This window comes from Pleurodeles waltl, chromosome 1_1 (genome assembly GCF_031143425.1).
Source record: "Pleurodeles waltl isolate 20211129_DDA chromosome 1_1, aPleWal1.hap1.20221129, whole genome shotgun sequence".
Lineage (NCBI taxonomy): Eukaryota > Metazoa > Chordata > Amphibia > Caudata > Salamandridae > Pleurodeles > Pleurodeles waltl.
In genome coordinates this window covers 163,128,691-163,153,945 of record NC_090436.1, presented here as the reverse complement: position 1 = coordinate 163,153,945, position 25,255 = coordinate 163,128,691, and the positions used below count along the sequence as shown (strand labels likewise).

Below are 25,255 nucleotides of genomic sequence, written 5' to 3'. Positions count from 1 at the left end.
TACTTTTGGTAAAAATTTAGGATTGGTCCGTAGAACAACTCTATTTTTGTGTATTTGAATAAATGGTTCTTGAATGGTAAATGCTTGAATCTCACTCACTCTTTTTAGAGATGTGATGGCAATTAAAAATGCAACTTTCCACGTTAAGTATTGCATTTCACAAGAGTGCATGGGCTCAAAAGGTGGTCCCATGAGTCGTGTTAGGACAATGTTGAGGTTCCATGAAGGAACTGGTGGTGTTCTTGGTGGTATAATTCTCTTTAGGCCTTCCATAAACGCCTTTATGACTGGTATCCTAAACAATGAAATTGAGTGCGTAATTTGTAGGTAAGCAGAAATTGCCGTAAGATGTATTTTAATGGAAGAGAAAGCTAGGTTAGATTTTTGCAAATGTAGTAAGTATCCTACTATTTCTTTTGCAGATGCGTGTAAAGGTTGAATTTGATTATTATGGCAGTAATAAACAAATCTTTTCCACTTATTTGCATAGCAGTGTCTAGTGGTCGGTTTTCTAGCTTGTTTTATGACCTCCATACATTCCTGTGTGAGGTCTAAGTGCCCGAATTCTAGGATTTCAGGAGCCAAATTGCTAGATTCAACGATGCTGGATTTGGATGTCTGACCTGTTGTTTGTGTTGTGTTAACAGATCTGGTCTGTTGGGTAGTTTGACATGAGGTACTACTGAAAGGTCTAGTAGTGTTGTGTACCAAGGTTGCCTTGCCCATGTTGGTGCTATTAGTATGAGTTTGAGTTTGTTTTGACTCAACCTGTTTACTAGATATGGAAGGAGAGGGAGAGGTGGAAAAGCGTACGCAAATATCCCTGACCAGTTCATCCATAGAGCATTGCCTTGGGATTGATCTTGTGGGTACCTGGATGCGAAGTTTTGGCATTTTGAGTTTTCTTTTGTTGCAAATAGATCTATTTGAGGTGTTCCCCAAATTTGAAAGTAATTGTTTAGTATTTGGGGGTGAATTTCCCATTCGTGGGTTTGTTGGTGATCTCGAGAGAGATTGTCTGCCAACTGGTTCTGAATCCCTGGAATAAATTGTGCTATTAGGCGAATGTGGTTGTGAATCGCCCAATGCCATATTTTTTGTGTTAGGAGGCACAACTGTGTCGAGTGTGTCCCTCCTTGTTTGTTTAGATAATACATTGTTGTCATGTTGTCTGTTTTGACAAGAATGTATTTTTGGGTTATTATGGGTTGAAATGCTTTCAGCGATAGAAATACTGCTAACAGTTCTAAGTGATTTATGTGAAACTGCCTCTGATGTATGTCCCATTGTCCTTGGATGCTGTGTTGATTGAGGTGTGCTCCCCACCCTGTCATGGAAGCATCCGTCGTTATGACGTATTGTGGCACTGGGTCTTGGAAAGGCCGCCCTCGGTTTAAATTTGTACTGTTCCACCATAGAAGCGAGATGTATGTTTGGCGGTCTATCAACACCAGATCTAGAAGTTGACCCTGTGCTTGTGACCATTGTGATGCTAGGCACTGTTGTAAGGGCCGCATGTGCAATCTTGCGTTTGGGACAATGGCTATGCATGAAGACATCATGCCTAGGAGTTTCATTACCATTTTGACTTGTATCTTTTGTGTTGGATACATGGCCTGTATTACCTTGTGAAATGTTTGAACCCTTTGTGGACTTGGAGTGGCAATCCCTTTTGCTGTGTTGATTGTCGCTCCTAAGTATTGCTGTGTTTGACACGGCAAAAGGTGTGACTTCGCGTAGTTGATCGAGAAACCTAGCCTGTGAAGGGTCTGTATGACGTAGTTTGTGTGCTGTGAACATTATCTTAGCGTGTTGGTTTTGATTAACCAGTCGTCTAAGTACGGGAACACATGTATTTGCTGCCTTCTGATATGTGCAGCTACTACTGCCAGGCATTTTGTAAAAACTCTTGGCGCAGTTGTTATTCCGAATGGCAACACTTTGAATTGGTAATGTATTCCTTGGAATACGAACCTTAGGTATTTCCTGTGTGAAGGATGTATTGGTATATGGAAATACGCATCTTTTAGATCTAATGTTGTCATGTAGTCTTGCTGTTTGAGCAGTGGGATTACGTCTTGTAACGTGACCATGTGAAAGTGGTCTGATTTGATGTAGGTATTTAGTGTTCTGAGATCTAGTATTGGTCTCAGAGTTTTGTCCTTTTTGGGTATTAGAAAGTACAGTGAGTAAACTCCTGTGTTTTTCTGTTGAATTGGAACTAGTTCTATTGCGTCCTTTTGTAGCAATGCTTGAACTTCTAGTCCTAGAAGATCTATATGTTGTTTTGACATATTGTGTGTTTTCGGTGGGACGTTTGGAGGGAATTGGTGAAATTCTATGCAATAACCATGCTGGATAATTGCTAAGACCCAAGTGTCTGTTGTTATTTCCTCCCAAAGTTTGTAAAATTGGCTTAGTCTTCCCCCCACAGGTGTTATGTGATGGGGGTGTGTGACATGTGAGTCACTGCTTATTTTGAGGGGTTTTGGGGCCTTGGAATTTTCCTCTATTTTTTGGGAATTGGCCCCCTCTAAATTGCCCCTGAAAACCTCCCCTTTGATATTGACCCTGGTAGGTAGGCCTTGTTTGTGAGGTTGTGGTTTCTGTGGGTTGACCTCGAAACCCTCCCCTAAAAGGTGTTTTCCGAAATGTGCCTCTGCTCTGCGGGGAGTAGAGTGCGCCCATGGCTTTGGCTGTATCGGTGTCCTTTTTGAGTTTTTCGATGGCAGTGTCTACCTCCGGCCCAAACAATTGCTGTTCATTAAACGGCATATTGAGCACAGCCTGCTGGATTTCCGGTTTGAACACAGAAGTGCGCAGCCATGCGTGCCTTCGTATTGTGACTGCAGTGTTTATTGTCCTTGCAGCTGTATCTGCTGCATCCATGTAGGGACCGTATCTGATTATTTGAGATACTTTGTCCCTCTTCCACCACCTGTTGCGCTCTTTTTTGGAACTCTTTGGGTAAGTGTTCGATGAAATGTTGCATTTCATCCCAATGAGCCCTGTCGTATCTTGCCAAAAGTGCTTGTGAATTGGCAATACGCCACTGATTTGCTGCTTGTGCTGCAACTCTTTTTCCCGCAGCATCAAATTTGCAGCTCTCCTTGTCTGGAGGTGGTGCGTCGCCTGAGGTATGAGAGTTGGCTCTCTTACGAGCTGCCCCCACAACTACTGAGTCTGGTGTTAGTTGTGTTGTAATATATATTGGATCTGTGGGCGGTGGCTTATATTTTTTCTCCACCCTCGGAGTTATGGCTCTGCCTTTAACCGGATCCTGAAAAATTTGTTTTGAATGTCTTAGCATTCCTGGGAGCATGGGAAGGCATTGATACTGGCTATGGGTGGAGGATAGGGTGTTAAAGAGAAAGTCATCCTCAATTGGTTCCGAATGTAAGGAGACATTGTGAAACTCGGCTGCCCTTGCGACCACCTGTGTATAGGATGTACTGTCCTCAGGTGGTGACGGTTTTGTAGGATAAGAGTCTGGGCTATTGTCAGACACTGGAGCATCGTAGAGGTCCCATGCATCGGGATCATCCTGACTCATTGTGGTATGAGCTGGTGAATGCATCAGTGGTGGAGTTGTTGCTGGTGATGCATGTATTGATGGTGGTGGAGACGGTGGTGGGGTTGTTTTCCTTGCCACCTTTGCCTGTGGTTGCTTGTCCTTTTGTTGAAAGGCAAGTTTCCTCTTTATTTTGATTGGGGGAAGAGTGGTTATCTTCCCTGTGTCCTCATGAATATGAAGCCTTCTTTGTGTGTAGTCAGGCTCTACAGCTTGAAGCTCCTCTCCAAATCTATGTAATTGGGAGGTTAATCCTTGTTCCTCTGTATAGGAACTACTTTTCGGCTCCGAGGCTGGCTGTTTCGGAACCGAAACCTTTTCGGAAGTCTTTTTAGGCTCCGAAGAAACCTTCTTTGTTTTCGGCGTGGTGTCTCGGTGCCGAAATTCTTCGGTGCCGCTGTCTCTGTGCCGAAGTTTCTCGGAGCCCGCTGTCTCGGCTCCGAGGTTGCTGTGTGGCGGTATCTCGACCGGAGTCGGATGACTTCGACACTAGCATGCCCTTTTTCGGTGCCTTGGATGGGTCACCTAGTTTTCGGGTTAAGCCATGGCCTGTTGGCGGTGGCGTCCCCTGGGCTTTTGTAGACCTCTCGTGAGTCTTGATTTTCGACGTCTTACTCACGGTTTGGTGTGTTTCTTCGGCGTCGAGTTCTTCCGAATCCGACTCGCGGATGGAGAAAGCTTCTTCTTCCTCCTCGAAGCGTTCTTGACCTGTCGGCGTGGACGCCATTTGCAGTCTCCTGGCTCTTCGTCTCTCAGCGTCTTCCTCGACCGAAACGCTCGACAGGCTTCACAAGTATCCTCCTTGTGCTCGGGGGACAAGCACAGGTTACAGACCAGATGGTGATCCGTATACGGATACTTGTGATGGCATTTTGGGCAGAAGCGGAATGGGGTCCGTTCCATGAGCCTTGAAGTCGCACGTGGCCGGGCCGACCAGGCCCCGACAGGGGATCGAAAAAAACCCTAAGGGCCACCGGAGATCTTCAGAATTCGGTGTCGATTTGTTCTAACTAACCCGATACCGAACGCAAACAATACCGACGTTTTTTTCCGAGATTCTAACTAACTTTCCGACCCGAAACACGGAGCGAAAAGGAACACGTCCGAACCCGATGTCGGAAAAAAAACAATCTAAGATGGAGTCGACGCCCATGCGCAATGGACTCGAAATGGGAGGAGTCCCTCGGTCTCGTGACTCGAAAAGACTTCTTTGAAGAAAAACAACTTGTAACACTCCGAGCCCAACACCAGATGGCGGACTGTGCACAGCATGTGTATCTGCAGCTACACATGCCATCGAACACATGGTTATAGGGCTACTTATGTGGGTGGCACAATCAGTGCTGCAGGGCCACTAGTAGCACTTTATTTACAGGCCCTCGGCACATGTAATGCACTTTACTAGGGACTTATAAGTAAATTAAATATGACAGTTGGGTATGAGCCATGTTACCATGTTTAGGGGAGAGATAGCACAAGGTCTTCAGCACTGGTCAGCAGTGGTAAAGTGGGGAGAGTCCTAAAACCAGCAAAAGTGAGATCAGGAAAATGGAGGCAGGCAAAAAGTTGGAGGGAAGACCACTCTAAGACTGTCAGGTCTAACAGTCCCTCTCTGTGTTGGGACTCAAAAACAGTTTTTAACCAAAAACCTCAAAAACTCTCAAGCTTCAGGAGGACCAATCGCCTTTGCACAGTCGAACTTCCGTTTCACAACAGTGGCACAATTTCAGCTCTGACCCGTAGTTTTGCTTTAAAAAAAATGACACAGTCCCTTTTTGGATTGTGAGTTCGAATGTTGTTGTGTTTTTTTTTTTTTTTGTTTTTTTAACTTTTCTACTTCCAGGCTCCAGCAGGAAAAATCTACTTGGTGTATCCGACCTGTGGTCAGCATCATATCACGCCAAGGTCCCAGTCTACAACGACCACTGACTTCCACTGGTGCGTTACACTCTTTTGTGCTATTTTCCATTTAAATCTTTAAAAATTCATCTCTCTGGGTCCCTTTACTGAATTGCTATAATTTTGGTGTCATTGTGTTCATTCAATTTTATTTTATTTAACTCTAATTTGAAAGGGGATTTTTACTATGTTGTGTTATCGACTTTAACTGTTGTAGTACTCCTAACTCCTCTACATATTTTTATTGGGTTCAGCCTCTCCGTTCTATGTCATAACTATGAGGAATTAGTGACTTTGTTAGCTGTAGTGAACACCAATCCACCTCAACTAATAAACCACTTTTTTACACCACTTTTTATATAAAGTAGATTGAGTAATTTCAAAGCGTGTCTTTCCAATTAGTATTGTCACGCAGCCTTTCACAGCTAGTGTTAGAAACTGGGGTCTCTAGTTGGCAGAGGTATACACCCTTATCCAAGTAGGGACAACAATCCTAGTCAGGGTAAGTCCCAACACAACCTAAATTATCCTGTGGTCTCCCTCTGGTAGCTTGACACAGACTAGGCATGCTTAGCTTAGAAGGCAATGTGTAAAGTATTTGTGCAATAACTCATACAGTGACAGTGAAAACACCACAAAAATACACCACACACATTTAGAAAAATACATAATATTTATCTGAATAAATTAAGATCAAAACGACAATAATCCAATAAACATAAATTGAAGTATCACTTTTTAAAGATTTAAAAGAGTCTCAATCCTTAAGAATCCGTTTTTGTTTTTTTGTAACACACAGTACCTGGGATGCGTAAAAAAATAATGCACATGAACCAGAGTAGAGGATGCGTGGAAAAATAAGGTGCTGCGTTGAACTTTCTGGCGTGGGAGAGATGATGCGTTGTTTCTTTCCACGCTGCAAGATGATGCGTCAATTTCCAGGAGTGTAGCCTTGGTTCCTTACTGCGGTGCGGGGATATTTTGATGCCCAGGGACAATGCATTGAAAATCCTTGACCCACTAGGAGAGGGAGCAAGTGCTGTGTCGAACCAGTTGGCAATGCAGTGAAATTTCAGCCGTGAGGCAGGCGCTGCATCGGATTTCTGATATAGAAGCCGGTGCTGTGTCGATCTCTGCAGGCGTGGCATCGATTTTCTGATGCACAAGGAGTTTTTGAAGAGGTGAAGTCTTTGTTGGCCCTGAAACTTCAGAAACAGGAGGCAAGCTCAATCCAGGTACTTGGAGAGCACTTTAGGAGGAAGGCAGAGTCCTTCCAGCAGTCAGGTGTACCAGACAGCAGGGCAACAAGCAAGAGAGCAGTCCGTCAACAAAGCAGACCAGATGAGTCCTTTGGGCAGCCAGGCAGTCTCCCTGACAGAGTCCAAGTGTAGGTCCAGAAGAGTCGGATTTGGTGGGGTCAGAGACCCAGTTTAAAAACCCAAAAATGCCTTTGAAGTGGGGGAAAACTTCAAAAAGTGGTTTTGAATTGCCAAGTTACCCTTTCAGCCCAGTCCTGTCTGCCAGGATCCCTGTGGGGGGATATCATCCCTTTATGTGCGGGCAGGCCCCTAACCTTTGAAGTGCTAAGGGATTCTCTCGACCCTTCCTGCCCAGGGAGAGCCATTCAGTATACAGATGACGGCAGATGTGACTGAGTGTCCTGTGTTAATGGTTGTCTGGGTGGAATGTACAAGGGGGGCTGTCAACCAGCACAGACCAGATGTGGACTGGAGAGAGGGCTGTAAGACACATATGGCTGTAAGTGCAGACAAATGCCCACTTTCTAAAAGTGTCATTTCTAAAATAGTAATACTAAATCCAACTTCACCAGTAAGTAGGATTTTCTATTACCATTCTGGCAATATCAAAACATGATATGGCTACTCCCTCCAGATCAGAATCTACCACTTAAACATATACAAGGGCAGTTCTAATGTTAGTCTGTGAGAGGAGTAGGTCTCACAGTAGTGAGAAACAAATTTATGAGTTTTTCACTACCCGGACATGTAAAACACATAGGTACATGTCCTGCCTTTACTTACATAGCACCCTGCCCTATGGGGATATAAGGGTGATATATGTAGAAAAACTGAGTAGGAACCAATATTACCCTGTTTAGGGGAGAGAGCAAATGCACTTTAGCATTGGACAGCAGAGGTAAAGTGTGCAGAGTCCTAAAGCCAGCAAAAACAGGGTCAGAAAAATGGAGGGAGGCAGGCAAAAAGATGAGGATGACCACCCTAAGGCTGTCAGGTCTAACACCTAGCACGAAGGAAAAGTCAAATTTTTTAAGGGTTACAAATTTAAGATGCAGGAGGAATCCTCTGAGCTGTCTATAAAGAACTAAGAAAGTAAAGTAGCATCTAATGTCAAAAAGGTGGTTGGTGATATTTGGATAAGTTAACACGAGATGCCCCACAGTCCGAGTAAAAAAGGTCGAAATTGATGGCTCCCCTTGATAAAGAAACTGAAAAGACCCCAAAATACCTGGTTCCCCGCTTACTAGATGCAGCAAAAACTGATCTAGGCTATAGAACATGCAATTGACACAGACAACAGGGATTAAACAACATGAAAAATGGGAGAAAAAAAAGCTATAAACTAAAAAACTTTTAATTACATAACACGAGCTACTAGGTAGCAGGAAAATGACTGGAAAGTTCACATGGTAACAAGATCCAAATGTCTAGGAAAGAAAACTTTCATACCCCAAGAGTCTACTTACTTTTGCAGGGAATTGTTAACTGGCATCATCTCCTGATCAAGCAGTTGGAATTCAGAGGTAGCTTCAGCTGAGATCTTGTGAAAAAAACATCAGAAAATTGCATCAAACCTACACAGATGACTACCATAAGTAACTTTCACCAGGCTTAGCTGGTGAACAATTCACTTACAGATCAGAGGGTAGCTCTGAATATTTTGTACAAAAGACAATGGGCACTCTAAGTAAAGACAATAGCTATGTTATGGCAATGAAACATTATTCTACTCAGTGTTTGAATGTCAGAATATGAAGTACAAAAATATTCTAGCCATAATACGAGTTACCACACTATCAAAGAGATACATTTAATGAAGTTATAAATAGATGTGCTATGCTCAAATCTACATCTACATACTCCATCACCATTATGCCCACTGTGATTTTAATGTACCACGTGTTTGTTGTCTGCGCCATCATTTTCCTCCAATATCTAGCAATCATTAATGTTGCTGCAACCATGAGTTGGCAGATGAAGGCCCATTCTGTCTTCCTCACCTGGTCCCATTTCACAGATTTTAGATTCAATACCGTCAAATTGAGCTGCTTAGATCTCTTTTTAAAACAGTATCAGACACAGCCACCAAACAAGAATATGTCCCCTGTCTCTAGTACCTCTCAAGCGCATATCAGAGACCAACGGAAACCACTTGTTCAACTTATCTGGTATCGGTTAATAAATCGTTATTTGATGCCTTGTTTTGATAGAACTGTTCAATCCTGTCATAGCTCTTCAGTAGTCCTGACACACTCAGATATCTTGGTTTCCAACATTTTCTCCTACCTTTCCATATATATAACCCCATTTATATTATCTCATGCATTCCAACAGAATTTTACAGTCAATACACTGCAGATCTCGATCTTCCCAATATTTTAACACATTTTTCAAAATGTGCCAAATCTCTAGTTGCTGTAGACTTATTTGGGGACAGGATGCCTAAAGTCAAAGCTGCAAGTAATTAAATATTTTGGTTTCTTCTGCTCTACTCTTGTATTGTAAAAATATTTGTACAATCTAATTTCACCCTTTTCATATACGTCACATAGCACTACCAATCTCCTCTCCGACAGCTTTATAAGCTTTCCAAGACTAGAGGTTACCCTTGCCATAATTATAGGAAAATCTTTTGTAGGTTTTCATAAGCCTTAGGATCCATTATTTTAGGACATGCCTGGAAGACAGCATTTTGGGATAGCAGACATTATAAGAGTGTTAATCCTACACTCCCAAAGACTGCCAGTTCCCTGCCCATGCTAGAATCCCTAGTCCTTCTCCCACCTATTCCGCCCGCCCCTATGTTGCTACTCTACCATGACCTTCTGTGCCCTGAACCCCGGTTGCATCTTCCAGCGCTGGTGCCGCATCTCGTAGCCCTGGTGCCGCACCTTGCGGATCAACACTGAAGGTGCGTTCTCCTACACCACCTGCCATCTCATATGCACCCTCTGGCACCCACCTCACACATTCAACACATGACCACACACCGGACCCCCAGTACACCACATCCTTCTCTGGTCCTACATACTTTACATAATTAACACTCCCACCTTCACTAAATACACCATTCAAATTTGGAATTTGCTTCACAACTGATCACCAGACCTGCTCTTTCTGATTAAAATATGGCTGACTCCTTTGTCAGCCTCCTTCATCGCCACCGAAATGCCTCCATATACAAGATTGCTATACAGGGCAGGAAAAATAGACACAGAGGTGGAATCGCTATCATCTTCAAAGAATCTATCCAATACTCCACCACATCTGAAAGCACTACCGACAACATGGAACATTTGACCTTCAAACTCCTCATTACTGCGTACTATGCCCAGAGTGGGACTCTTGCTAACCACCCCCCTGGATCATATGCCAACTTCAGCTGTACCATTATGGGCTTTGTCACTCCCTGATCCTCTACTCCAACACCTTCATCCTCCTCTGTGGCCTCAATTACCACTTGGAGAACCTCACATATCCCAATGGGACCAACCTCCTATTGGACCTGTCCAACCTCAGAATCTTTCAGTGAGTAGAAGGCCTGCCACCGAACACCAACCAGACCCCATCTTCACCAGCAATACAGTAGACAAGCTCACAACAATCACCTGGTCCGACCATGCTCTTGTCAACCTTCAGCATACCCATCCCACACCAATGCAGAAACACTATCGCCAAGATTTCTCAACAGGACTTGAACAAGATCAGAAGCAGCTTGGTCTTTTGAATTCGTACACCACAGGCCAACAACTTATCAAGACCTCTGCAACCAGCTGCCCCTATTTTTTTTTTTTTTTTAGCAACTAGACAACCAGCATTCACAACAACTTGAAGCCCAACTGGCTGCTTCTAGTTCTCCTGCCCATCTCAACCAAAACTCACAGGACCGACCTGACCACCTGGTCCACCATCACCACTCAAGAAACAACAACAACCACGCAGTCCATAGACTCAGGAGCATCCTTGGCCCCTTGCCCTGACCACATATTCATCAGAAGACTGGACCTCATTGCCACAATCCTCACCCGGATTGTGAATGACTCAGTCATCACAGCCACCTTCCTTATCTGGAAATATGCCACAGTACATGTCCCTTCTCAAGAAACACTCAGCAGACTCAAAGAAACTAGCCAACTACTGACATATCTCCCATGGAAAATATGATAAACAGCTAACCACCCACCACAACACCACTCAATCTGGATTTAGGCTCAACTGCAGTACAGAGACCGCCCCTCATCACAGTCATGATGATCATGGCCAGCGGTGACACCTTGGCCATCATCCTACTAAACCTTTTCGTAGCCTTCAACACTGTCTCCTACCCCATCCTTATATAATGACTTCATGTGTGGAGTTCCACAAGGATCCTCACAAAACCCCAACCTGTTCAACACCTACATGACCCCACTTCACCAGCATCATCCATGCTCACATAATCAACATCATATCCTAAGACACCCTGCTCATACTCTCCCCCTTCAACAACCCACAGAACACCCAGACCTATTTCTCACCCTGCATGACCAAAGTTGCCAGACTGATGGAAAACAACTGCCTCAAGGCAAAAACAGACAAAACAGTAGTGGTAATCTTCGCCAAAGACACCTCGCTCTGAGACACCACCTGCTGGCCTGCCGAATCCTGACTCGCACCCCTCCCGACAATCCAAGCAAGGAACCTCAGAGTAGTAATCGACAACCAACTCACTATGACAAGCCAAGTGAATGGAGGCTCCATCTCCTGCTTCTGCACACTCAAGATGCTTAAGATCTTGAAATGGATCCCCACTAACAATTGTAGAAGTGTCACCAAAGGCCTGATCACTACCAAGTTGCACTACACAAGGCACTCTATACTGGAATCAAGGCTCAACTGACCAGAAGACTTAAAAATATACAAAACACAGAAGCCAGGCTCACCCTCATAGTGCCACCCCACACACATTACCCCACACCTCAAAAAGCTCCACTAGCTCTCAAAACACAAACAAGCACTCCTAAAATTCCTCATGCACATATACAAAACCTTACATGACACTGACCCCCATACCTCAACAAGTCAATAAACTTCTACAAACCTATAAGGTACCTCTGCTCCACTGGACTCCTACTCGCACACAACCCCTGAAAGAAAAAAAACAGTTCCAGCAGTCGTGCCTTCCCCTACCACGCTCCTAAAGCCTGGAAGCATCTGCCCCTGCACATAAGATCTGTCTCTTCAGATCCTGAATTTTGCAACAATCTTAAGATCTGGCACTTCACCTAGCCATGGTCCTGGTTCAGCCCATACAGCTCCTGCTTCATTGCTAGGATGCTATCCTGGGTGAGTCGTGTCCTATACAAACACACATAACATAACAATTGTACTGGGAATTCTAAAGTTGGATGTCTTTGGATATCCTCTGGTATGAATGGGATGTTGGTTTTGCATAGCATCTTAATAGCTGTGGTGGGATGCACTGCCCGACATTTAATAGAATGGGCATTCATTCTAAATGAAATGGCAGTCTGTATTTTTACCCTATCCCATTTTGTGTCTGCATCAGGATCATGTGAGCCTTGCTAGGGTTGACCTTGTAGCACAAGGCTCTGCTGTATTCCTTAATGCTGCCAGTAGGTTTGAAATCAAGACAAGTGGGTCTGAGATGGAGAGCAAAATATCATTGACAAACAATTATATTTTATAAACCATTCCCCCAAAATTCATCCCTTTTATCGCCATTTCGAGATAATGGACATAACAAAAAACAATGGCGAGGTGACAACAAATAGCCCTGTTGTATGCCTCTCATTATGTCAACCTCTTGCAATTTAATTTTGCCAGTTGAGTTACCAAAAGTAGCCATATGTACCCACTCCTCTCCCAGCTCAACTTTAAATATTACCTTTTTCAGGAACCCCTAAATATCCTTGTCAAACTCATCTTCAGCATCAAGTGCCAACAGGCCCAGCCTGGCCCTCCTTTTATTTGCTTTTTCAATGTAGTGGGTCGGCCGTTGACGGTTCCTTACCAAACCTAATTATTCTTCATGGATTGTATGGTGAAAAATAATTGTCAGTATATTCGCTAGAATCAATATGTATAGATTGTGACAAACATTTAATAAGCCACTAGGACTAAATGAGGTGCACAATGTCATTTCTTTCCCAGGTTTCAGCAGTAGAATTACTTCTGTGTCAAGGATGGTTTGAGAACATGTCCTCTTCTCACTATTTCTGACTATATTTTTGATAAGGTTGTCTCTCTTAGGACTGGAACCTCTTATGAAATTTCCAGGTAAATCCGTGAGGCCCGTGGCCTTTTCAGGATGTTGAGTTTTTTATGGCTCTCCTCACTTCTTTATCTTTTATCAGGTTCACCAAAGTTTCTCCCTGTTCACTCGTTATTATAGGAAGGTCTACATTTGCTAAAAAGCACATTCTTAACAGTGCGATTCTACAGTCGTGCCCGTATAGTGACATGTAAAACACCCTAAAGATCTCTCCCTTCCTTCTGTCTTCAAAAGGATATGGTCCCTGCCCATCTCTTTATGGACTCCTGTCTCTTTTTTGCTTTGCAAGCTCTCGCCAATAGGGTGTGCAATTTGTTTCCGAATTCATATGATCTATGGCTGAATGCCAGTAAGACTATTTCTGACTTATTTACCAGTAGCATTTTTATCTGACCTCATTTATTATTAACTCACAGAGGGTTAGACTTTAAAACATAATGTTCTAATAGAATACCTACAAAAATCAAATGTTTAAGTGACCAAGGTTAATATACAAAAAAACATAAAACACAGAATTTTTTAGCACGAACTACTCAGACATTTTGTATCCTTAACTCTGCTAATTGCAACCAAAACTATATTTAGTCTTCAGCTATGATGTGCTATAAGGGAATGCTTTCCACACCCTTATAAAGATAATAAAATGTAGGCCTCACTTACCAGACAAAGTAAGCTGTATGTTTGAGAAAATATCTTTTGTCAGCTTACACCGTTCATTGGTGACCACTGGTTGGCTTTATTGTCACTCTCATTTGCCTGCTTTTTATTTGTTACATTGCATGGCCTTTCATTCCTCTTCTTGTGTTTGTCCCAACCCCAGACCATATTCTCATTACTTCTGCCCTTCCACTGCTTAATTTTAAGGCCTTACTTTTTTCATTTTGGTTAAGCACTCCTTGCTTTCTCGCCGGTGTGCTTCTTCCTCCTGGTCCATGTTGTTCTCTTGCAAGTGTTCTTCCTTTCCCTCCCCAGAGCTCTACATTGCTGTCTCGCCCATGTCGTGCACTCCCCCCCCCCCACCCTCTGTTGCTTCCACCCACCCGCTTATTTTTTTTTTTTTTTACATTTTTGCAATGTTTTGTTTTCTTTTTAAGTTACTGATACAACTAGGATTAGTAACTAAAAAGAAAAAAAGAAGCACCAGTGCCATTACGTATGCGAAAGCGCCAATAAAATGATGAAGTCAGACTCATTAATTGGCTTTTTTTTGTACCTCATTTTAGCTTTGCTGCACAACATCAGGGATGCTGTACACCATCACTAAATACTACTGGCAAGGCCAGTATGGCCCAAACCCAAGATATATTGGTTTTGGCAATCTATGTTTATTTCTATTGCTATTGCTCAACTACCACTTGTTGTCTACTGGGGCCCCAGGTATTTGCTACTATTTAAGCTTCAAATACTACATAAATATTATATTTTGCCCTTAGTTTCAGAACCATCTCAAGTCTTCCTCCACTGAACTCTTGCATACATCCTGTGTGTTTTCTACAAGATGACCACTATTAAAGTATTTCCAGAAATGTAACCTACAGAACTGGCCGAAAAACTCCATGTGAGACCTCACCAATAACTTATATGCAATTATTTTATGCAAAACAAGGATGTGCCACACTGACAACATGAGATCATAGGATGAGAAACCTCCCTCAAGCCCTTACCTTGCTCATGAACAGCAATCCCTTTCTTCTATCCACTGCTACTCCCTAGTGATTTCCTGCCTCAAATATTTATTAATGCGCATTTTCACAGAAACCTAAATGCCACGAGACTACCCTTCACACATTCTTGTATCTCTCCTGGTTTCCACTATCTCCTTTTTCACATTTTATCAACGTTAACAAAGACTCTTCACTTTTTCTGGAATACTGTTGATATGTGCATTAAAAAGATGGGACTTAATGTTTTCCATGTGATGCTTCATTGACCAAAGACTTGGAATAGAAATTACCCACTGTCCATATAGCACTTCACTGACCACCCTCAACAGAGTGCTCCACAGTTGGGAATCATTGTGTTTCTACTGGTACGATATGCACCCATCCGTACGCGTCCACTAAACTAACGTCACTAGCTCCACCTCACTAAACACCAAGTTTGTTTCAGGCGAGTAAATATCACACGTAGGCAGTTTTCAAGTCAAAGAAAACCAAACCGGATTCCTGCTTGAGAGCCTAAACTGTGCTAGTCTTTATTCTCCTCTCTCCCTTGAAGGAGAAGCTGCAGGGGAGTCAGAACAAAGATAGTAACTTACAAAAAGGCTGAATTAACGTAATCAGCTAGGTCTCTGTCAACGATTTGCATTACAATTCATAGATTACAATGTGAAGATGCAACATGCTTAAACATAGGTAAAAGGTGTACAATTAAAAATGAACATATTTACATTGGCCACACATATACCTCAAAGCACACACCCAGAATACAGATTTCTAAATAATCATTCTGGCACATAATGTTAGAATACATTATATGACAAGTGGGGCACACAAGAGGGGCTTAAGGGGCAGTGTTAAGGGAGAGGGATGCAGATTGGTAGAGGCGGTAAGTGGAAGAAAACACAATATTTTGTAAAATAACCAACATTTTTGAAGTCTTTCTAAACCGAGTAGGGGAGGTTATGTGTGTGTGCTTTTGTCTGTGTGTAAAAATTCCCGGTGAAATCCGACATACACCTCACCATACTTGACTAAAAGCAACTGCACCCAACTATTTATCGCAAAATACATTTATTGGGGGTGTAACACCCCAAACATTCCCCCCCCCCCCGGAAGCTACGTCCTGTGCTGCCCTGTAATCCATTATCTGCTGCATAATTTGCAGATTTGACCCAAAAGAATTTTCTAGCTTAAATGCCTCAAACGTTGTTAAAAACGCAGTGACAGAAATTGCCACACAGTGAAAGGCCCTTTACAAAAGTTGACTGTTCTCCTTTCTGCAGCTTATTGCTATATTTTGGTGTTCAGCAGGTGGAAAGAGATAGTAGTGACATTTGAGTTCAGCAGGTGGAGTTCAGCAGTTGGAGAAGAGATAGTTAAACTTGAGTTCAGCAGGTGGAGAAGAGATAGTAGTGACATTTGAGTTCAGCAGGTGGAGTTCAGCAGTTGGAGAAGAGATAGTTAAACTTGAGTTCAGCAGGTGGAGAAGAGATAGTAGTGACATTTGAGTTCAGCAGGTGGAGAAGAGATAGAAGTTACACTTGAGTTCAACAGGTGGAGAAGAGATAGTAGTGACATTTGAGTTCAGCAGGCGGAGAAGAGATAGTAGTGACATTTGAGTTCAGCAGTTGGAGAAGAGATAGTTAAACTTGAGTTCAGCAGGTGGAGAAGAGATAGTAGTGACATTTGAGTTCAGCAGGCGGAGAAGAGATAGTGACACATTTGAGTTCAGCAGGTGGAGAAGAGATAGTAGTGACATTTGAGTTCAGCAGGCGGAGAAGAAATAGTAGTGACATTTGAGTTCAGCAGGCGGAGAAGAGATGGTAGTGACATTTGAGTTCAGCAGGTGGAGAAGAGATGGTAGTGACATTTGAGTTCAGCAGGCGGAGAAGAGATGGTAGTGACATTTGAGCTCACTGCACGTCATGCAGCACCTACATGTTTGCAATAATTATCTACCGTGTTCTGGACTGAGGAGAAAGGTTCAAGATGTATCCTTCGAAAGCAAACTGTAAAATCTACGTGTCGTAATCGAACACGTTCTGAAATAAGGTCAAGTTATTAATTAAATATGTTTGGCTACACCCATAGGGAAAGAAAATTAAACGGGCATCAGGTCAACTGATTCTTAAACACACAGGATAACAATAACCAGTCAAACACCATCAGGGAAGACAGTCTTACTTTTTTAATCTCTATTTTTTCTTCCGCTGATTGGTCACGGGCCAAGTTCTGCTGCACTGTCTGAAGGTTAAACAACATCTGTTTCAGAGCTTCAACAGGGCCGTGATGGTTCCCCCCTGAAAGAGTACTCTCCTAAAAAACAGTAAGACATAGTAATGCATTTATTTAAAAAGACTCGCGTCATAACAACTGCACGAGTTAAAACCATCTGCTTTAAAGTGTTTTTCCAGCTTTATAGAAACTTGGAGGAGCTTTATAACTAGGGATTCACACAAGCCGCCCCCCATAAAAAAAGATACTGCGGCATGGATTACCAATTCTTCTAACACAAAAACAAACATTTTTTCAGCACAGAATTGCGCTTTATGAGGAATTTTTGTGGTGCATTACTTTACTTGCTATCATTCCATTGTAACCTTTAAAAAATGAAATCTATTTTTTCAGAGTATATCATCTTGACATAAGCATGTTTAAAGTAATTTGGTGCGAATATGTACTACATTACTTTGTGAGAACATAAAACATCGATCAAGCCAAGCACAACAGTACATGACACACACACACACACCCACACACCACCTCATCTCCACAGAGGCACACTCGTTCAAAGTGTGGGTAGATGACAAGAATACTTCTGTACGCTCGCCCATCAGGAAGCGAACTGCGACTGACAGTGGGATTTTGGGGGTGGGGGGGGGGGGGGGGGGGGTTAACCTCGGAAAGCTGTACGGCTGGCAACCAAAGAGATGACTGAAGCGCAGGGTTCAAAGAAACTGCTCTTCTACCCATTTGTATTTATTGGTGTAACACAAATTTCCACCAGGAGATGCAACATATGTATTGCTTGCTGATACTGGGGAAATTGTATCTATTTGAAATGAAAAACACTATATTCTGGGACTTTTAGTGGACACTGTGGCCAAATTCACAAAGGCGTTTCCGGTCATAAAAGTACATATACAGCAAAAATATAATCATTTTACTCTAGTCAGAAGTTCAGAAAGGATTCCTGGCATGTATAAATGGATTTCTCCGGCATGAGTGTGTAAATGTCGAAATAGTAAATTCCACACAAGCGGTTGGAAGTAGGCGGAACTGGGCATGGTTAACCTTGTAAATTTATGAACGGCCCGAATACTCAAACGTTTGCTGACTTTTCCAAATGCTGATTTGACCCTTTCTCACCTAGGAATCCCCACTTCCAGGAAGGAAATGAGAACGGATAACCCCCACGTTTGGTGGTGGTGTAGGAGAAGGGCCGTCTCCATGGGTAAAATGTTTTCCCAAAGAAAAAACACAAAAAATTGTGCATTTGCATAGTGGGCTTAATTATCCCTTTATATAATTTTACACTTTGGCCTTCCTTTTACTGCACAGTTAAGAATCAGCATTGTGATAAAAATCACATTCTATGAATATATTTTGGAAAGTCTTTATGTACAGTAACCACCAAGATCTGCACATTATTCCCCATTAAAAGGGAATAATTTGTAATTGCGTGGTATTTACCGCACCCGAGAAATTCGGACTGGACAAAGGCAGATTTTATCAGGTGTGATAAATATTGCACCATTTACGACCCACTCATAATAACGACCTATGTGGAATTACACACAAGGGTACTGAGAGCACAGGGACATATTAGTTTATACTCATTATTGTGTTTTTCATACTTATTGTCAATACAAAACAAATTAACCCGAGTATTAAAGAGTACGTTAACGAAAGCACAGCTTATAGCTGTAGGAGGCTGGCCTGGCTTGTAGTGGGTACCAAGGGGTACTTACACTCTGTACCAGGACCAGTTATCCCTTATTAGTGTAGAAGAGGTGTTTCTAGCAGATTAGGCTGATAGAAGGTAGCTATAGCTGAGCAGCTTAGGCTGAACTAGGAGACATGCAAAGCTCCTACTATACCACTGGTGTCATATGCACAATATCATAAGAAAACACAATACACAGATATACTAAAAATAAAGGTACTTTATTTTTATGACAATATGCCAAAGTATCTCAGTGAGTACCCTCAGTATGAGGATGCCAAATATACACAAGATATATGTACACAATACCAAAAATATGCAGTAATAGCAAAAGGAAGTAATGCAAGCAATGTAGAATTACAGTAGATTGCAATAGGAGCACATAGGTATAAGGGCAACACAAACCATATACTCTAGAAGTGGAATGCGAACCACGAATGGACCCCAAACCTATGTGAGCTTGTAGAGGGTCGCTGGGACTGTAAGAAAACAGTGAGGGTTAGAAAAATAGCCCACCCCAAGACCCTGAAAAGTAGGTGTAAAGTGCACCTATATTCCCCAGAGAGCACAGAAGTCGTGATAGGGGAATTCTGCAAGGAAGACCAACACCAGCAATGCAACAAAGGTGGATTTCCGGACGAGAGTACCTGCGGAACAAGGGGACCAAGTCCAAGAGTCGCGACAAAGTCGAGATTGGGCAGATGCCCAGGAAATGCCAGCTGAGGGTGCAAAGAAGCTGCCACCGGATGGTAGAAGCTGTGGATTCTGCAAGAACGAAGAGGACTAGGAACTTCCCCTTTGGAGGATGGATGTCCCACGTCGTGAAGAAGCTTGCAGAGGTGTTCCCACGCAGAAAGACCGCAAACAAGCCTTGCTAGCTGCAAGGGTCGCGGTTAAGGGTTTTTGGATGCTGCTGTGGCCCAGGAGGGACCAGGATGTCGCCACTTGCGTGAGGAGACAGAGGGGGCGCCCAGCAACATAGGGAGCCCTCACAGAAGCAGGCAGCACCCGCAGAAGTGCCGGAAAAGGCACTACGAAGAGGAGTGAACCGGAGCTCACCCGAAGTCACAAAAGGAGATCCCACGACACCGGAGGACAACTCAGGAGGTTGTGCACTGCAGGTTAGAGTGTCGGGGAACCAGGCTTGGCTGTGCACAAAGGAAATCCTGGAAGAGTGCACAGGAGCAGGAGAAGCTGCAAATCACGCGGTACCCAGCAATTCAGTCTAGCGTGGGGAGGCAAGGACTTACCTCCACCACACTTGGACTGAAGAGTCACTGGACTGAGGGAGTCACTTGGACAGAGTTGCTGAGTTCCAGGGACCACGCTCGTCGTGCTGAGAGGGGACCCAGAGGACCGGTGATGCAGTTCTTTTGGTGCCTGCGGTTGCAGGGGGAGGATTCCGTCGTCCCACGGGAGATTTCTTCGGAGCTTCTAATGCAGAGAGGAGGCAGACTACCCCCACAGCATGCACCACCAGGAAAACAGTCGAGAAGGCGGCAGGATCAGCGATACAAGGTTGCAGTAGTCGTCTTTGATACTTTGTTGTGGTTTTGCAGGTGTCCTGAGCAGTCAGCGGTCGATTCCTTGGCAGAAGGTGAAGAGAGAGATGCAGAGGAACTCTGATGAGCTCTTGCATTCGTTATCTAAAGAATTCCCCAAAGCAGAGACCCTAAATAGCCAGAAAAGGAGGTTTGGCTACCTAGGAAGGAGGATAGGCTAGCAACACAGGTAAGAGCCTATCAGGAGGAGTCTCTGACGTCACCTGCTGGCACTGGCCACTCAGAGCAGTCCAGTGTGCCAGCAGCACCTCTGTTTCCAAGATGGTAGAGGTCTGGAGCACACTGGAGGAGCTCTGGGCACCTCCCCTGGGAGGTGCAGGTCAGGGGAGTGGTCACTCCCCTTTCCTTTGTCCAGTTTGGCGCCAGAGCAGGGCTGGGGGATCCCTGAACCAGTGTAGACTGGCTTATGCAGAGATGGGCACCATCTGTGCCCATCAAAGCATTTCCAGAGGCTGGGGGAGGCTACTCCTCCCCAGCCCTGACACCTTTTTCCAAAGGGAGAGGGTGTAACACCCTCTCTCTGAGGAAGTCCTTTGTTCTGCCTTCCTGGGCCAGGCCTGGCTGGACCCCAGGCTGGACTTTAGCTTTTCTTGAGCATGTACTTTCAAAGATGGAGTGGAAGTTCAGACTGCACCCTCAGAAGACCTTAGGCGGTCTCCTTTTTCTTAAGACGGTCTGTGACACCCGAGACAGAGCTGAGAGGCCTAGGTGAGGATACCTCATTACTCGTGACTCTTCCTCTTCATTTCACTAGGATGTTCTCCATGAGAGGAATACCTGGGAGAAGGTCCATCTGAATGGACTCTGTCAAGGGATTTTCTGGAATTTTTGTACCTTTCTGCTCTTCTCCCGAAGAAGGCGGGTCATTAGCCTTCCTCCACTGTAGCCATGAAATGGCCTAAAATAAATTTGCCCCCCCAACTCCCACCCGGGAGCGACCCTTTCCTACGGGGTCGCTCCCCCTGCGTGACATTGGCGCAAAAAAAAAATCCCCGGTGCCTAGTGGTTTCTGCCCCCCTTGGGGGCAGATTGGCATAGCAAAAATCGGCAGATCTGCCCACAAAGGGGGCAGAAATGGCCTAAATACAATTTTCCCCTCCAGGGGAGCGACCCTTGTCTAAGGAGTCGCTCCCCATCTGTAAAACAAAAAAATCTCCGGTGCCTAGTGGTTTCTGCCCCCCTTGGGGGCAGATCGGGCTAATCAAAATAGTCTGATCTACCCCCCAGGGGGGCAGAAATGGCCTAAAATAATTCCCCCCCCAGGGGAGCGACCCTTGCCTAAGGGGTCGCTCCCCTTGCGTGAAATTCACGAAAACAAAAAAAACTCCCTGGTGTCTAGTGGTTTCTGCCCCCCTTGGGGGCAGATTGGCCTCATCAAAATAGGCCAATCTGCCCCCAAGGGGGGCAGAAATGGCCTAAATATAATTTGCCCCCTAGGGGAGCGACCCTTGCCTAAGGGGTCGCTCCCCACCTAAAAAAAGAACCAAAACAAAACAAAAAGAAAAAAATGATCCCTGGTGCCTAGAGGTTTCTGCCCCCAGGGGGGGCTGAAAAGGCCTTCCCAAAAAAATGCCCCCCCCTGGGAGCAACCCTTGCCTAAGGGGTCGCTCCCTTATGTCCATTTAAAAAAAAGAAAAAAAAAAAGAAAAAAAAAAAAGAAGAAATCCCTGGTGTTTAGTGGGGTTTCAAAAGCAATTCGGCTTTTGAAATGCTGGGAGAGACATCAAAGGGAAGGAAATACATTTCCTTCCCTTTGAAGCCTCTCCGGGCCTCCCCCACGTGATTGAAAGAGAAATGCTGAGCAATTCTCTTTCGATCGCGCTGGAAGCCGAGCTTCCAGTGCGATGGGGGAGGCCCTGTGACAAAGCAGCGCGCGCTGACGTCAGGGGGGGTGGGGTCGGGTTGGAAGGGGAAGGGCTTCCCCTTCCATCCCCGACTTGGGGGGGTGAGGGGGAACCCCTCAGAGCGCTAGCGCTCCCTCTGGGCTCTGTGACCAGGACGTAATGGTTACGTCCTGGGCACAGCAGCACTGTGCCTCACGACGTAACCATTACGTCCTGGGCACAGAACCGGTTAAAGCCCAGCCTGGCTTTCTACTGCTTATTTAAAATGACACTGCAAGACTCCCACTTCAATGAAAGGGATGATTCAAGCACGTGAATCTATGAGCGAATCAGTACACCATAGCTTACAAATGCATTTTTGTGCAATAAATGTACATGGCGAACTCTCCTGAATATTTCTCCTCAACTTAGCTTATAACCTGGTTGGGTACCTTTGAGAATTTGTTTGGTATTCAGCTAAAATTACGTCATTTGCACACCAACAGGCTGCAGGATGGAACTTTGAGCTAAAAAGTGCTAAACCAATGCTGCCTACTTCACAAAGCAAAGACCGTTCTGTCACCCACTTGTTCTTAAAGGGTTTTCTACTACTTTGGTTTGGATTTTGAGGTAGTAAAGTCAATCTGGGTAATTTTTTTCATTTGGTTCTTTGGTACGCTTGAAAGAAGTGAAAAGATATGCAACACTTCCTCTTTGTCTCTAAAAGAGAAACGACAAAGAGACAAACACCAGGAAACTTGATTAGTACAGAGGAAACCAAAGTGGTATAAGAAGCAGTGTATTTAAAGATTCTTTGTGAAGGACATATGCAAATATTTTGGTCCAAGAACTGCAGATCTTTGTCTGCCTTTCAAATGTGTAGAACAATTTGGTTAGCATTGCTGGGTTATGTATGTGGTCTCAAGAGTTCCCATAGCTACCAGTCTCCCTCCTGCCTTATGGTCATCCTGACAGGAGTTGGTATTTTGGCAGGGAGAAACAGAGAGATGGTTTAGTCTAGTATTGAGTTAATGGTGGTTAAAGCAGCTTCCAGGTCATTATAAATCCACAACACTATGTAGCATACAATATACACTTAGTGATAACTTTAAAAACTAAACCGATTTCTAATAAACTTATTAACTTAACATACCTGTTCTTGACATTCATTCTTTAGACCACCCTTATGAAACTCATTTACAGGATTTAATCGCTTTGCTTCTTGGATATCTTCATCTTCTTCACAAAACACAGGTACTGGTGACTTGCTAATAAAAAGTTACAACAGATTATTAATTAACTGCACTTTGAGAAGTAGTACATCAATTTTATAATGCCTGCTGAGTATTTGAAATAGAGGCGCAGTAATGTAATATCAGCACAACGGTGCAAAAATGTAGTTGGCAGAAATTATACTGAATGACAATCGGTATGTGTATTTTTTCAACACATGGTGCAAATATTGTTTAACTTTGCAGAGTCACAGTTAAATTTGCCGGGAAAAATTACATCTCTTTCTATATTAGGATTATTTAGCCATTCTCAAGATTTGTACCCAAATACCGGAGCATTTATATAGCACAGCTATGAGTACAAAATCTCTCTGTGTTCGTTTAACAAAGTTACTAAAGAGGTAGGACTGATACGGATAGGTACTGAGTTGATATTCCTTTTGTGAAATGAAATTAGGAACTACAGTTCGGGGGAAAGAGAACTGCATAATCTGGAGCCCATACAGGTCAGTCGGGTGCCACCCACAGCACATTATCAACAGAAAAAAAAGACATATACTGCCACCATTTTATAACACGTGACCATAAAGATCGCAAAGTGGAATAGGGTAAAACAAAGCAGATAAGGCATATCCCTTTGATTTTATTCTTCCCTTCACTGGAAGGCAGTGTAAGTTTATGTATGCTTTGGATGCATAGTCTCTGCGTCATAAGAGCCTGGTCGAAAACCTGCAACTTGTTGAAATATTGCTCACTGATGCCTAAGATGGAGAGGGCTGGCACAGTCCATCAGAATTAGTAACAGACAAGATAATCAGAGCAATGAGAGCTGTAAAAACATATTTCCTACTGTAGAAACCTAAAATAATAAAATCTGTAGAAACCACATGCAAACGGAATTTCCAACAGCTTATTAATGCATTATATGTGATTAGCAGGAGGAGGACACACACCATTCAAATGAAGAAATCCTCAAAAAAGATCAGGCCCAATGCGAAAACATTTTGCAACAACTTTGAGGAGACTTCGTGGTAGCATGTAGGTAGAGATCATCAAGTTAGACATATTGTGGCCACTGCTGAACATTTAAAGAGTTCCCGGTCTTGTGAAAAAATACTGGGAACACAACAAATCATAGAAAATGACAGCAGAAAATGAGGACCCAAGTAAATAACTAGATAGAACATCATCGGTACTCTTATCATTCTGCTTACAAAGTAACCGGAATCTTCTCCCAAGATCGATCTGCTTCTAAAATGTCTTGTGTCTGGGGGCTGCGGTCTTTATGCGTAGGTGCTGAAGAGCCTCTATTTGAAGATTCCAATGTTCTCTCTGCTTTGAGTAGCAGGAGTTCAATCTGGTCATCTGTAAACATAAAAACCCAACTGGTGAGCAGCCTATGTCAATTAAGAACATTCGTCGGATAACAGAACATTCTAGTATTTGAGTCAGAATTTGTTAATAAGCAAAACATCTGCTCGCAATAGAATATTTTCCTAATACCTTAGATTAGCACAGTAACGACTAGATAAGAAGCTCCAGCTATACAAAGAGGACAAACAAAAGTGGGTGGGATAGAGCATGGAGGTGAATATCAGTAATCATTCATAAAAATGAAGCAGTGGAGATTTTAAAACTGGGACTTATTATGTTTCAAACAGTTTGGTAAAAAAAAAAACTTGCATGGTCCAGGAAATAGAACACAACTCTCACAGTAGCAATATGAACAGTTGTGATGGTAGATGAGGGTAAAAGCGCAAGAAGAAATATTTTGTTCAGCATATCTGATTTCATGATTTGGCACGGGTGGGAAGGCTCACTCATGCATAAAATCTAGTTTTCATTCCTGAAAGCAAAAAACAACAATAACGAGAAGGGGCAGTGACAAAAACTGGTAATGTTATATAGTTAAAAAAATAACACAACAGATGTACTGGATAACAACACAAGGAAAGGGTAAACCTGATTACTATAAAGTGTCTATATGGTAACAGATTGAATTATCCTAGCAGTCCTTACCTTCTATCA

General features: G+C 43.4%; 1 protein-coding gene across 2 annotated transcripts in view; it reads right to left on the bottom strand.

The window, feature by feature from the left end:
- Positions 1 to 25,255, bottom strand: part of C1_1H18orf54 (chromosome 1_1 C18orf54 homolog) — a 54,767-nt gene that overhangs the window by 5,582 nt on the left and 23,930 nt on the right. For both annotated transcript variants that reach the window (XM_069219530.1, XM_069219541.1), the window contains exons 4-7: positions 24,442 to 24,592; positions 23,149 to 23,263; positions 16,849 to 16,980; positions 8,196 to 8,269 (exon numbers count right to left, since the gene is read on the bottom strand). In XM_069219530.1, the coding sequence (XP_069075631.1) occupies positions 8,196 to 8,269; positions 16,849 to 16,980; positions 23,149 to 23,263; positions 24,442 to 24,592 (472 nt within the window). The remainder of the gene's footprint in view (positions 1 to 8,195; positions 8,270 to 16,848; positions 16,981 to 23,148; positions 23,264 to 24,441; positions 24,593 to 25,255) is intronic.